The 14,653-nt window shown below is 40.3% G+C and overlaps 1 protein-coding gene across 2 annotated transcripts in view; it reads left to right on the top strand.

The window, feature by feature from the left end:
• Positions 1 to 14,653, top strand: part of HECW1 (HECT, C2 and WW domain containing E3 ubiquitin protein ligase 1) — a 258,375-nt gene that overhangs the window by 217,997 nt on the left and 25,725 nt on the right. For both annotated transcript variants that reach the window (XM_066322766.1, XM_066322776.1), the window contains exons 18-22: positions 382 to 465; positions 1,466 to 1,575; positions 3,697 to 3,817; positions 5,216 to 5,329; positions 8,051 to 8,203. In XM_066322766.1, coding sequence (XP_066178863.1) covers positions 382 to 465; positions 1,466 to 1,575; positions 3,697 to 3,817; positions 5,216 to 5,329; positions 8,051 to 8,203 — 582 coding nt within the window. The remainder of the gene's footprint in view (positions 1 to 381; positions 466 to 1,465; positions 1,576 to 3,696; positions 3,818 to 5,215; positions 5,330 to 8,050; positions 8,204 to 14,653) is intronic.

Raw genomic sequence — 14,653 nt, 5'->3', positions numbered from 1 at the left:
GGAAGTGATATTACTGCAAATTCTATTAAGAAAAGGTGCTGTTAGTTGCGGACTTACACGAAAAATCTGCGTGTGCACATGAAACTGGAGGACTAAGAATCATTCTGTTTTCTAAAACGGGGATTAAAATCTCTTTCTTTTCGATCAATAAACTGAGTGATAGAGATAGAATTTTTTTTTTTTTTTGCAAGTTTGTTAGGAAGATTAGAAAATTAGTCAGGCATAATGTTTGCCATTTTTATAAGGAGATAAACAGGAACTGGCAAAATACCAAAGAATAACAACTCTATGCATGGCTCAAGCTGTGATAATGACTTACTTTTTTTTTTCTGGTTTTGTCTTTTATTTCTTCTCCTCTCCATAATATCACTTATGTTTCAGGGAGAAGATCCATTACATTCGGACAGAGGGTACACATGGGCTTGAAAAACTGTCGTGTGATGCAGATTTAGTAATTCTGCTGAGGTAATCAATTTGATCAATAGCATAATGTCATTTCTTACAGAACCAGAGAAACTATCTGGCTCTTTCTCAGCAAAATTGAAAAGATTTTGTTAAATCAGGTCATACTGATAGCCATCCAAAATTATTCAGCCAGAGTGTATCTGTGAATTTGTACTTCCTGGAAGGCAGCCTCCATCAGTGCATTAAATCCAACCAGCTCAGTCAGTAGGCTATTGCCATCAAGTAGTAGATAAAAAAGAATCAGGTCAAAACATTTTCTTTTTAATGGAAAAAAAAAATCTTGTATTTTAAAGAAAGAAAAAACAAAAAAGAGAGGGGAAAAAAATCCCTTGTCTTTCTCACTACAATAATGTAACTGCCCATGAAATTGATAATTCTACTGCAGCAGTTCTGCCACTCATGCATGAAACCTCAATGTCCAGTGTGGTGAGCATTGTTTGGGTAATGAAGATAAGGCTGCAGTTTGTACTGGAACTAGAGAGCTTGGCCTTTAGTGCAAGCTCTCCTCGGTGCAGCTAAGAACTTATTTTATTGTCTTGGTCTGAGATGGGAAGTGTTGCATTACCCAGGTGGAGCTGGTGTGGTGAAATAGCACTGCCTAATGCAAAAAGCTTGCAACTTATTTCCATCATTTCAATTCAAGCAGTCAAAGCACTAAATTACATGAAAATGACCCAAGAAAAACAGCCTGAGAGACAGAGTGTGCATCTTGACTTCTCTCTGCTAATGTGTTGAAGGTGTTCCTGTTTACTACACAGCCTCACTTCTTTTCTCTCCATGAGTGGGCTGTTGTGTTAGCATGAAAAATCTATTAAAATTCGTTTTGTTCTTCTTTGCTAGTGACCAGGCTGTCTTTGGGGAACCTGTGGATTTCTTGAATCCATGAGTTCAGAGATGCACGCAAACATCTGATACAGTGAACTTGCACCATACTGCATATTTACATTCCTTCATGTGATGAATGTGAACTAAATCTCTCTTTGTGACTTTTTGCATGCAGCCTTTTTGAAGAGGATATCATGTCCTACATACCACTGCAGGCTGCCTTCCATCCGGGTTACAGTTTTTCTCCTCGCTGCTCACCCTGTTCATCACCCCAAAACTCTCCAGGTAAGGAGATGGGGAAATTAAAACAAAATCTTACATTAGTAGTATTTCTTCTAATAAATAGAAAGGAGCAGATTCCAAGCCAGCATCAGCTGTCAGCCTGCTAATTCCAGTGCCCACTCTGAATCTGATCCTAGCTGCTTTTTTTTTTGCTGGATCAGTTTCCAGTGCTGCTATGTATCTATTGAAATGTTAGCGGTAGCTGAAACACAGATCAGAAATTGCCCATATGGAAGAAGCTATTTTCCTGCTTTTTTATATTGTTGGCAAGGATTAGGATAAGAGAATGATGTATTCCAACCATAAGTCACTGACAGGGAAGCGCATTCATTTTATGTGACAGCAACAAGGAGCACCTTCCAAATTTAAGGTGTGCTTCAGCACTTCTAATACCCTTGTGAAGTGCAATCTCCTCCACTCAATGTTCCAAAAACTTCTTCCCAACGCACATCTATTTTGAGACCTGAGGGGATCATCTTCACCATCTAGCCTGACCTCCTGTATTGAGCCCATGAACTTAGGTTCGACAGGAAACATATTTCCAGAAAAACATGCTATCTGAGAAGGTTATTTCCAGCTGTGCTATGTCTGTGTAGTTATTGTTTATGCTACAGAAATTTGAGGAGCTAATGTCTCCCTTTTGCCAAGAGACACAACCCCCACCTCAGTATCACTGCGTGGCTGTGTCCAGTGGCCATTTTGAGAGAATCAGCAGAAATGTGTTCTGAAGAAATCCATTTTTGGCTGAGCTTTTTGAGCATGCATTTAAGTTATCTGATTTCAAACAAAATTAATGGAGAAGAGAAATTCAAATCTTGGATGTGGCTATAGAAAATGGAAAGCTGTTTTGATATGAAGAAGTTAAATGTTAAACCTTTCTCTACAGGAGAACAGTGTTCTGTCAGAATGTCCTATTTCCATTAATGAGATTTAACACCGTTGTTAATACCAGCTCCCCTTGTCTACATCAGGACAGGTCATAAGCAAGTCTCCTATAGGACAAAAATCCAAATGTGACTTAAGAGACTGTTCTTGTGAAAACACAAAGGCAAATATACTCATTTCCAGCAACACACTGTCTTTTTGCTAATTTCTGTCCTGGTTATAAAGCCCACGAGAGCACCTCTTCTCTTATGTCCTTGGGGGAAAACAAAAGGCTGACAGAAGTGTTGCAAGGGATTCTCTTTGCACTGCATGTAAATACGCCTTTCTGTTTTACCAGCAGAGACGGTAATGTCCTTTCCTCATGGCAACCACAATACTTCGGGCTCCCACTAAATGTGATGGGCTTTTCCTTTCCTGTGGAGCATTTGTTGCCAGATTTCTCTTAAATGGCTGGGTTTTATTGTTTTTTTTATAATGAGATAGGAAAATGGAATTTCCTTTATCTATTCTTTGGCCTTTTATGGCATGGCACTTGTTTATACAAAAAGAAGAATAAGCTGCTTTTAGAATGCTTTCAAAACTAAAGAGGTTACAAACTGCTGAAAAATCTGCTGTATATGTGAATTGTAATAGGGAAAGGTAGCATTTCTTGCTGACAGAAATCCTTTTTGATGCCACAAAGAGTTTCATGTTGATAGCTGCAGGTGTTTAATATACAGTCAGATTAACACAAGGAAACCTGACTCCCAGGTTGGCGGGTGCTAGGCTCTGGTAAGAAGCATTGCCCTGAGTTTCAGAGGTTTAATCCTGCCAAGTAAGGAGATCACCTATACAATGCAGAGGAGAGAGATCTCTTAAAATTGGAAAAGGGAAAGAAAACCTAAATGCCACTGACCGTGAGAGGCAGGTACACATCAGTCTTTCTCATGCCTTTCTGATCCTTCAGTTTCCATTTGATCACAGCTAAAGGCAGAGGCAACACAAAGGCACACACAAGGTAAGCTTAACAGTATTTTTAGTGAAATGGATACAGTCCCTGAAGTTCATTGAAATCACTGAATTACAGGAACTTACAGCTCTGTTGATGCCAGATAGAACAAAATAATGCTGCGTGCACTGTATACCTGCAAAAGGTTCCTAACACATTTTTTAACCAGTTCTGTCTGGAAACATAAGCTGCATGATTTGGAAGAATGTCCAGCCCCTTACACCTTAGAATGCTGTTCATTTTCCCTCCAGGGCTGCAGCGAGCAAGCGCAAGAGCACCTTCTCCATACAGGAGGGACTTTGAAGCCAAGCTGCGCAATTTCTATCGAAAACTCGAAGCCAAAGGGTATGGGCAAGGTCCAGGGAAAATTAAGTGAGTATTAAAATCACTCAATTAGTCTAATGGGGCATAGCTTTGTCTTTTCTCATTCCTTATCCATGGAAGACAGGGATAGGGAGTATAAAACACCCTGGAGATGGCATTTTTTGCATAACCATCAGGAATAAGATCTTCATATATCCTGCAAAAGAGCGACCTTCAAGAGGATTTTGTATGAAAGTTCTACTTCTTAAAGATTCGTATTCTCTTACACTCCCATTTCCTACCTATTTAACTGGGATATTCATATTCCTACCTATAATTTACCAGTAGAAGAATTATCCTTCCAGGAAAACACCCATCAGGTATTAAGAACAGCTGTATCATTGTAATGGTGGGATGACTCCAAATTCTTTGGGTCCACATACCAGTACAACTTAGGACTAGAACATGATCCTACAGAAGTTAGTCTGTACATGCAGGTTAACTTTCCATAGTTCTTTGTGTTGGTAGCCCTCCCGGATTTGAACTGGAGAGATTTCTGCCAGTCTTCATGTATTTGAGGTTCTCTGTCATTTGATTGTGGAGTTTCTTTCTGTACATCTTGTTAGTTGGCTTTTGAGTCTTTACCTACTTGTGTGCCCAGTCTAGTTATCCAACTTTGCCAAAGGGCTGTGTGTTTCCAAGGTATTTCCTGGGCATCTGGATTTATGCTTCAGGTTGGCTTCCTACCAAAGGACATCTGTTGTGGAAAAACTAAAAGTATTAAGCCAAGTAATTTGTTCCAGGCAAACGTCATCAGCAAAATGATCTTACAGACCTGAGGAGTCTTAGCTGGTGGTCACCCATTTTGGTGTCCTGTTAAATGGGTCCAAGGCAGGCACAAAATATATTTTAGGAGGTCTGTTTTAAAATATCCATGAACATATGAACCAGAAGGGTTTCTTGCACAGATGGTGTGTAAAAGTGCTATTCTTTAAATTGTTTTAAAGATTAGTAAGGGAATGAGAGGTCTTTTGTATAAACAGAGGCTGATACTCCCTTTGCTTCCTCTGCCACAGAAGCAGTATTTCCATGGACATTCATTAGATTAAATCCAGGAAGTGATAGGGTCCCATTCCAGAAAGCTGTCACTTCATATATACAGGAAGCTCTCAGCCCCCTCTACCACATAAATTTGTACATAGAGGTTGTTGCAGAGAGTCTTAGCAGTAGAGCAGTACTTTGAACCTAATCATGGCATTGTGAAGGAATTCACCTTTGAGGCACATAGAAAAGCCAGTGGAGCAGCTCTTGAAAACTAGTAATGGTCAAGTAGCATGTGCACCAGCAGATGCCATTTTATTAAGCTCTCTGAGAACGAATGTCTTTCTTTACAACTGTTGTTTACCGCAGCCTCACAAGCTCACACAGGACTTAGTAATCAGATCTTTATTTCTGCTGCCCTTGCAGGTTAATTATACGCCGTGACCACTTGCTGGAAGGCACCTTCAACCAGGTAATGGCGTACTCACGCAAGGAGCTCCAGCGGAACAAACTCTACGTCACGTTTGTCGGCGAGGAAGGGTAGGGAACCACGGAATGCTCTTGCTTCTGACGTACCTGTTATGTTCCAAAACACCAAGTTGACTAAGGCTGAGCCTCTCTTGTTATGTAATGTTTCTTTGGTTTTGTTTTACCTCTGAGTAAGTGATTCATCTTAATCAACTCAAACATTTCTTAAAAATAACAATAACACTTCATTTTCCTATAATACTTGCCATCTAGATGTCTCAAAGTGACGGTTTATGTGGTTAAATCTATTGTCATCTTGTTTGCCATAGATATTTTGACAGGCTGGAAGGAAAACTCAACTACAAGCCAATGTTTACACACTGAATCAGTCTCAGGACTATAGTTCAAGACCAGAACTTATCCACTTTGTTACTCTAACTCTTCACAATAGATCTGGTTTTTCTTGAAAAATTTTTGCTTTGCATGCCAACTAATGATTATTTATTATCCATATGTGGATTTCTTGTTTCCATTTTAAGTGAGAAACATAAATGCTGTTTAGTCCTTAAGATTTAACTCATGCAGTTGGAATCTGAAAGTAATAGAAGTTTCTTGAGGAGACCTTTCCTCAGGAAGCTTTCTACAACTCTTACAATCCATGAGCCTTTCTTGTATAATGAAAGCCAGCCCCCAACCTTTTGTTTTCAAATATAAGCACAACCTTTCAAAGCCACCCTGGCTCACCTCAAGAGCTGTGTTGTAACTGAGGCTTAATCTACACTCTTTTATAATGGAAAGACCATTATGTGCGTCTTTCCAGTGTGCCATATTCCAAAGGCGTGAAATTTTATTTCAGTAGTTTTGCAAGTAAAGTTTCTTTTTTTCTAAACTGCACGTGTAGGATTTCAGTCCCAAAGGTACCAGACCATGCCTGAGGCAGCTCTCAACATGTCCAGCAACTGCTGACACTCAGCTCTGAGCTGTCATGGCAAGTGAAGGCTTTCTGTCCCTTGTCTCGGGACAGGTTACGTCCAGTGGAAAACAGAAGTTGCCAGTCTCAAAGAGAGTTGTTTGGTAACAGGGTTTTTTCCACTCTTACTTTTTATTCTCTATGGATTCAATATTGTGTAACAGAGGTCATCTTTCACAGCTGGTTTTGCCTCTGGCCTGCAAGTAAAGCATAAACATGTAGCACACTTCAGTTTATGTTTGTGGAATAGCATTCTGGAATGCTAATACTGGCCAAAGTCATATTGTTTTCTGTGTCATAGTGTCCTCAGGAGAAATTACAAATCAATTTGATGTGCAAATTCATTCGTTCTTCACCAATTCATCTACATCTGAAGATAAATTTCTCTAGGGTTTCTGCTGCTTAATGCTAATATGCATTGTGCTGGAAATACTCCAAGATGCCAATTCTCTGCTGAAGAGTTAATGCTGTATGGCAACATGATGCTGTATGGGCACAGCTTCCCATGTTTCAAAGAAAAAAGACATTGAAAATGAACTATAAAGGCTTTATGATGAATTAGTGTGTTGCCCAGAAATGCAATAGCTAGTCCCTGTTGGAGGTTTTTGAACATAGACATGTGTTGTTTGTATTTCTTTACTCCCGCCATTATCAGGCTTAACCCTGTACTTTGATGTCCACAGAACCAGACCTGGTCCATGCCTGGCACTAGTGGGTCATGTGGGCTTGTCACCATCCTCTTTTGTGCCATCGCATGACCCTAGAGCTAAAGCTCCTCAAAGAGAGAAGTACTGAATCTCCAGACATAAAACAGGAGGATGGGCCCACCTGCCATTTGTCATCTTTCTAGTTGAACAAATTTATCATTCAACCCCTTTCACTTATACTTCTGTAACTTCATAGTGCAGAGCATTCTGATCCAGGTGCAGAGCTTTCCGCTTACTTTATAATTGTTAAGTAGAAGGAATAGTGTCCACCCCAGAAAAATCTTTTGGCACACGTGATATATGGCTACAGATAATTTCTTCAATAAACATGTAGGTTTATTTTAGATTGAAAAACCTACCTAACATTATTAGAGAATGATCTGTTTTTAATAAATACACCCCAGTTTTCATTTAATGCATTCAGGAAAAATTTTTGGTCTCATTTTCCTTTTTTTTCAAGTGGAGTGTAAAAATTCAAGGGGAAAAAGGAGTCTCTCTACAGAGCAAATTTATACAACAGCAAAGCACAGTTTAAGGTGCACCACATGAAAATAACAGAAAAGTGGAAGGGCTTGCACAGAACAAGCAAGGAGTCATCAATCTGTCTTAAGAGACACAATTCTGCTGGCACTTGGTCTTGTTCAGCATAAACCTTTATGGTTTCTGTAGCTAAAAACGCATTCTTGGGGCCAGATTTGGGTACATCTCGGTGTAGGAAGGTCAGAGCAATATCTGCTTTAGGCCAGGCTTTTTTATCTGTGAACCCAAGTGTTCACAGGCAGTTCAAAGCCACTCACTAGAAAGCTACCCCTCTGCTGGCCAGGCAGCTGAGGCAAGGCTGAGCTTTGTACCTCCAGTTTACTAAGCTTTTGGAACAAAGGAAAACAAACTACTTAAGACATGTGTCTCAGTTATGATTCCTTCCAAATCAGCCTGGATATTGGTGAAGTTCTGGCAGGACTCAGAATCAAGTTTTGAGAGAAGACATAAATCATGTTAGAAACATTTGACTACACAGGCTACTGTGTTAAGTTAGCAGCCAATGTAGGCAAACCTGGGAAATCCACTCCAATGTTAAGGAGCCTCATTTAATCTTTTCTGCCTTTTTCTTTCCAGGTTGGATTACAGTGGCCCCTCCCGAGAATTCTTTTTCCTTCTGTCTCAGGAGCTCTTCAATCCCTATTATGGGCTGTTTGAGTATTCAGCCAACGACACTTACACTGTACAGATCAGCCCCATGTCTGCCTTCGTTGAAAATCACCTGGAATGGTAAGAACATTTTATGCAGAACTGAACAATTGTTTCAGATCAATTTAAAAAAATGGAAAAGTAGAACAAAAGCTGCCAGTTTAGACTGAAGTACATACAAATATTGCTAATTCTGGGAAGAGGTGGGGAAGTAGGTTGTGAAAAGGAAGAGATGGGGTGAACATAAATATAAGAGCAGGCTCTGAAAAGCAGTTGTGATGAAGTACTACTCTTAAAATGTCCTGCTGACATTACTTAGGACTTGATGTTTGTGGACTTCTGTGTGAATATAAACAGGACAGGGAGAAGAGCTCTGCTTAATCCGGTCTTCATACGTCACACAGCATTGTACTTGGAAGCTGTACAGTGTTCTCTGAGAGCCAGACTGCTGCTCTGTTCCTGCCACAAGCCTTAAAAAAGGCCCAGTTAAAGCAGTTTCCCTTTTCTTCCCTGACAGAGTGTCCTTGCTTGTCTGGGGCAAGGCTGGCAGAGTGAGCAGATATTTTAGCTTACTAAGTATGTGTGCAAACAGACAAATTGCTGATCTTGTTTCTTTATCAAAAATTCTGAAAGCATATTGTGATGTCCTCGTTTTCTCTTTCTGCCTCCAGATCTGTCTGTCTTTGGGAGTTGTTATCACAGTGGTAGTTTCAGATGTGGTCGAGCAGAGCATAGGTTGCAAGCCCTGGGCATCTCTTGGTCCCTTCTGGGATTTCATTGTGTCAAAGAGGAGCTGCCTCATGAGTTAGTTCCTATGATAGTTTTCTTTGTCAATCTCACGGCCTCCTCTCAGAGATCTCATTTTTAAAATGGGAGGCAGTTCGGGCCCCTTTTAAATTGCAAATAGTACATGTTCTATTCTTGTGAACAGATCCTCCTTTGCTTGGCTTGCAGCAGGCAAGAGATCAAGAACAGTTGTACTGTCACCTCTGTTAAAGGTGCCAGGGGAATTTCTCAATTGCTGGAATTTTTTTTTTTTTTTTTGGTATTACCATTTCCAGCAGTGGAGCTATCAATGATGCTTGCTTTAGAGTGTTTCTCTACTGACATGAGCAGGAAGAGAGCAGCTTAGTTCTTTCAGCTGGTTCACCTCCCTCTGCAATCCTATTTGTTAGACATTACATGGTGCTTCCCTGGTTTTCAAGAAGAAATAAAGTCTGTCCTATGTTCTGTCTTAGCAGACAGCATGGATAAACTTGTGATTTAGAGGGGCTGTTATTTGTGGAGATGCGTTTGGACTTCCAAAGGCAGAGGAACAGCTAGGCAGGTGCAAACCCATGATCATTCTGCCCACATTGTGACAAAGCTGAACACAGACCTCTTTGTCCAAAAATGGTGTTGCCGTGTTGTCTCAGCAGCAGGTGAAACAGGCCCTTGCTCTTATGTGTTATAAACAATGTCCTTGCAAGGAGCTGTAATTTTCTTCAGTGATAAATTCTACTGCAAAACGTATATGCTGTGTTTGATCCCTTTATTTTGTCCTTCTGTACCTGGAGAGACTTCAGCAAGAAAGAGGTAGATTTTTAAAGGTATCCTGGGCATATAGAACAGCAGAAAGATACCTAACATGATTTTTCTTTAGGAGTTAGCAATTAACTCAAAAATCAGCAGCAGTTAGATACATAGGCCATTTCTGCAACTGCACATATCAATCCAGCTTCTTGCATGCAGAACGTTTTTTCGCCTTCAGACACTTTCATTTTCCTATCTTTAAGAAAGATAAATTTGGTCTTTTGGCCTGCAGAAGGAAATAAATGCTATGAATGAAGAGGTTTGCACATGCAGTATTGTAAATAGGGCAAAATTGCAGAACCCGAGGGAAAGATAAACAATCCAGTCAGTGCTTGGAAATACTTCTTGAACTTATCATGGAAATAATTGCCTGAGACCAGCAGTTTATAATTAGCCTGATAGGTTTCATGATTGGCTTGTAGATAGCTAGACATTCTAGATGTTTTTATACTGTGTGACTGATCTCAGCTATTCAAATGTAACCTTAGAGTACTGTGTTCAGAATTCTCTGCAGCCAGCGAAGATAGGAATCGGACCAACCTTTTTAAAACTCAAGAGTTTGAGTCCCCCATTAAGGCTTTGCAAGCTAACTTCTGTGAAGATGTGGTACTAACTGCATTGTCACTGTTTGTTCTGAGGAATGAGGTTTTCTGATGTTCCCAGGCTTGTTTCATTCTCATGAAAGTCAGAGCTAGAACTTCTGTTTCTCAGATTTACTTGTTGATAAGATTCCAGCAGAGCCTCCTCCCTGTAACATGCCAAAAATAGATATCACTTTCCTGTTTTCAAATCTGTTATGAAGCATCAGCTAACACAGATGAATCAGTTTGAGAGTTCTGGGGTCACAGATAATTAATATTCATAGTCTTTTCAAAGCTTGAAGTCTGATGGCAGTCATGAAAACCACACAACCTCAATTGGTTTAGATTTGCAGATTTCTCCAGCTGTATGCTTTTTGGTGCTGTGGGGCTTGTTATTTATGTGAAATCTACCCTTGGCATGTTTTTCTCTGTAGTACTTCTGCAAGACCTCTCCAGACACCGTTATATTGAGAAACAGAACTATCAAAAAATGCGCTCAAAATTATTTTACATTTTCCCTTTTTTAAGCAAACAGTCATGAATTTGAGATAAATACAGCAAAATGCAAAGATGTGAAGTTTTATTCTTATTGGAAGAATGGAGAAATACACTGCTCTTTTTCCCCAGCCTAAAAGTTACAGTTCTGTCCCTTTTAGTGGCTTATTTCACGCTTTGCTCTTTGTACAAACGGCATTCTGCGTCCAAATAGAGCACATCAAAGCACAGACTAGTTGTATGTATGCCAAGTTAAGAAAGAGACATAATGACTGGAAAATATTTCTCATTTATGGATAAACTGAGATTTAACACCTTTCCTGCAAGCTTCCATTGAATAAGACTTTTTCCTTGAGTTAACATATGTGCATATGAACACACAAAACATGAGATATCACACATCTTTAAAGTTAAAATATTTTAAATCCCCCTATATCTGAAAAGACAGTTACAACTCCCTAGACCAAAGAAGTTAGATGATACACATTTTTATCTCTTTGCTACAGGATGTACATGAAGCTAGCAGCCAGAAAAGTTGCTTTTAATCCATGCCAGTAATGAGCCATTCTGTCTGATCTAGGTAAATGTGTCTAGCTTTTTGCCTAGATATTTGAAAACATCTTCTGGAATATACCCCCACTGGAGGGAGTTCACCCTTTTCCACATCAGTGGGCAAAATGTGGAACCAAAGAAAGAAATGTGCAGACAAGCCCAGTCTCTGCATAAAAGGCCAAATGGCCTAGACAGAAAAAATCATTCACAGACATTCATTTGGAGATCTGAGGGATCTTAACTTGAAACATCTTTTTTCTGTGTTTTCATTGTGAATTTAGTGACAGCATGGGTTTTTGTAATAGCAAGGCATTTGTGGACCTTGCTGTGACATTTATGCAGCAGAGAGCAGTACTCTAGTTTTCTTGAGGTATTTACAGCTTACTAATCATACTTACCATTTTGTATCCATCTCAGAGAAGCCCTGTTGTGTTTTGTTTTTCTTTATATGAAAATTAATGCATTTGTTTAGCAGAACCTTATTAGAAAGTTGAAGACCTGTTAGTAAAATGTTTTTGTGCAGAATCCTACTGAAGACCACAGACATGATATAGTCAGACCCAATGCTCAGGTCTCCAGAAGCTGTAGATCATTGCTGGCCACGTTGTCCTAATGAACTCTACTAACTTGATGCTCATTTAGAACATCCTGCCCCCCTGATTTGGGGCAGGACTTGCTTCATTCATTTCCCATAATGAACTTTTCTTTCTTCTCTCTAGTACTCCTCCTCATATTCTAGTCTGTGCCACTGAGTAGAGTCAGGCAGAAGACTTGCATTTATTTCTGCATCTCATTCTGTGGGCAGATGGAAGCCTGGAGTACCCACTCTCCTTGCAGACAAGATCTTGCTTTCCCTGCGCTCCAAGTCAGCTGACATGGTCATTGCAACTGGTTGTGCTGAGCAAATATGTCGTGTTTCCCATCAGGGCTGATTGCTTCAGGCATGGCACTGCCTGGGTTGCTTTTACGTGCTCTGGGACATGGGCAGAGGCAGCTCCCTTTGCCTACATGGTGCTGTGGGGGCATAGTCCCAGCCATCCTCTGAGCGGCTCTTTTATTTATTTTGTGTAAACGAGAAACCACTATTCATCTGTAGCATGCCAGAGAACGCAGGATGTTGTTTCTCCCTTTTTTCTGTTGTAATAAACCCAAAGAGAACTGAGAATGTTGCAATTTCAGCTGTCTTTTCTCCTTAGAGAGCTTGGTTGGTTTTCTTAGCCCAATTTCCTTAGGAGTTGTGCCTTGTGCAATTGCCCTGCCTATCCATCAGACAGACTCATAATCAGTTGGACACCTGTCTGACAGGAAGGTGAACATCTTGTAGATAATGGTTTTCTAAAAGCTTTGTGAAACTTGTGTCTGGGTAAAGGACAAGTCCACAGAAGTGTGGCTCAGTGAGGCAGGCGAGAGAGCTTAGCAGGGATCTGTGCTGTCTGTGCTCAGAGCCAGCCAGGCAGCATGAGTGAGCCGACCGCCACATCCTCTTGCTCAGGAGCTTGGGGTGTGAGGCAGAGCTGTGCAAGCTCAGGGGAGACAGAAGAGAGAAACTGGAGATACTCCAAAGTCTGGGAAGTGCTAGCAGAAATGTGTAGGAGGAGCTGGGAGGTACTGCAGTGTGGTAATGCAGGGCCATCAGAGGCAGATCTATAGGAAGCAAAGCTCCATTAATCCTTCTACACAGAGATTGACTTATTTTGATTAAAGTGTTTTTAAAGAAAGTGAAAAATTGCCTCATGATCTAATGGGTTGTATTCTGATGTGGAGCAGCTCATGGGATGGATTTAGGCACACTCTGTGGCTCTTCTAGAAACAATGGAGAAATGTAGTGTCAGCATCTAAGCAGGAGGTCTGCAAACAGCCGTTACTCCTCTCCACTGACTGACTTGGGAATATGTGGTCTCAATTACTTGTGGATCCCTCTGACTTTTCTACTGTTGTGGCAAGCAACAAACATGGCCCAATACCTGTTTAGTCATGGGTCAGAAACACTGAGTTTGGGTTTGGGCTTAAAAGGGCCACTTGTGTGGGTCTACCTTTGGGGGAGGAATTAATTTAGGAGACCAATTTTGCAGCCATCTTGAAAGGGCCTGTTTATGCTAAACACTGAAAAATCATCCTGTTAAAAATCAGATAAAGCACCCCAGAGTGAGGCGTCAAGCGACATCCAGTTGTTTTTGAAATTAGATGACTGCCTGTTTGCCTCAGTTTCCTTCTGAAGAGATTTCTAACTATGTAATCAACTTGAATTCCATTTGATGTACAGTACTGCTCAGAACTGCTTTGAAATTCTCAGATGAAAGGCACCATAGAAAACCAAAGCATTTAATGTTATGTTAGACTATAAATTTTAATTACTAGCAATATCTTATTTTAAATAAATTATGTTTGCATGAGAAATTTTCAAGCACTGTTGTAAATCTTCTGGACAAGAATGATATTAAAATAAATGTGCAGCTGAAATAATTTATAAGACCTTTCCACTGTATGAAAAGGGTATGTTACTGAAATGCCTTCTTGCTGCTGTACTGTGATCTCTCTCGATGCCTCCTGTACTTCAGTAAACTTTGATTTTCCTATTAAGTTTGATGTATGACTGTATCACATAGAGCCTGCCTCAACAGCTGGTTAATTATTTATTAAGGATCAGGAGGAACTGGAAGATTAAAGGCAAACCAAAACTGAAGGAAAAAAAAACCCATTCTTCCTAACAGAGCTTGTAAAGCAACCATTTTTTCTTTAAAAAAGGTTCTGCTTTATATTTACCTTATTCTTAACCTTCTGTCTCTTACTAGAGAACTTTTTTTCCAAGCTCTTTTGAGGATCTGAATGGCATTGCTTTATGAGTTGAAAGAAGAGATGTCTCTCTCAGTCTCTACCCCTTTTCCCTTCCCTGAGTCTCATAGTCTCTCTAGCACTTCTTCTAAATTAGAGTTTGGTTTGAGGGAAAGGCGGCTGTTCTGTTTTCTTTTGTATTTTAAAAGCTCATATTTATGTGTTTTTCCATTACTTAGGGCCATTTAGTCTTTTTGCAACACTGCAGATTAAATCTGCCCATAGATGGGAGGCTTCACATGAAAATCTCTGTAGTGTCTGCACCTTGCATGTGGCAGAGGAGAAAAGGGTAAAATCCATGCTGTGCCCAAGCGTGTGGGCCTGCAGGGAAGCAGCAGGATGGGCAGTGATTGTCTGTGTATTGGTAGCAGCGAAAAACTCCCAGGGAGTGATGAATGTTGTCACATCTCCTGTTCCAGCCACACTGGAATGGCAAGGCTGAGCTGTCACTATGATGTATTGCTCAGTCATCATTCCCCTCCTTATTTCTCACTACATT

This window comes from Sylvia atricapilla, chromosome 1 (assembly GCF_009819655.1).
Source record: "Sylvia atricapilla isolate bSylAtr1 chromosome 1, bSylAtr1.pri, whole genome shotgun sequence".
In the NCBI taxonomy this organism is placed as follows: domain Eukaryota; kingdom Metazoa; phylum Chordata; class Aves; order Passeriformes; family Sylviidae; genus Sylvia; species Sylvia atricapilla.
The sequence above is the reverse complement of the archived record's forward strand: the minus strand, read 5'-3'. Positions and strand labels throughout refer to the sequence as shown.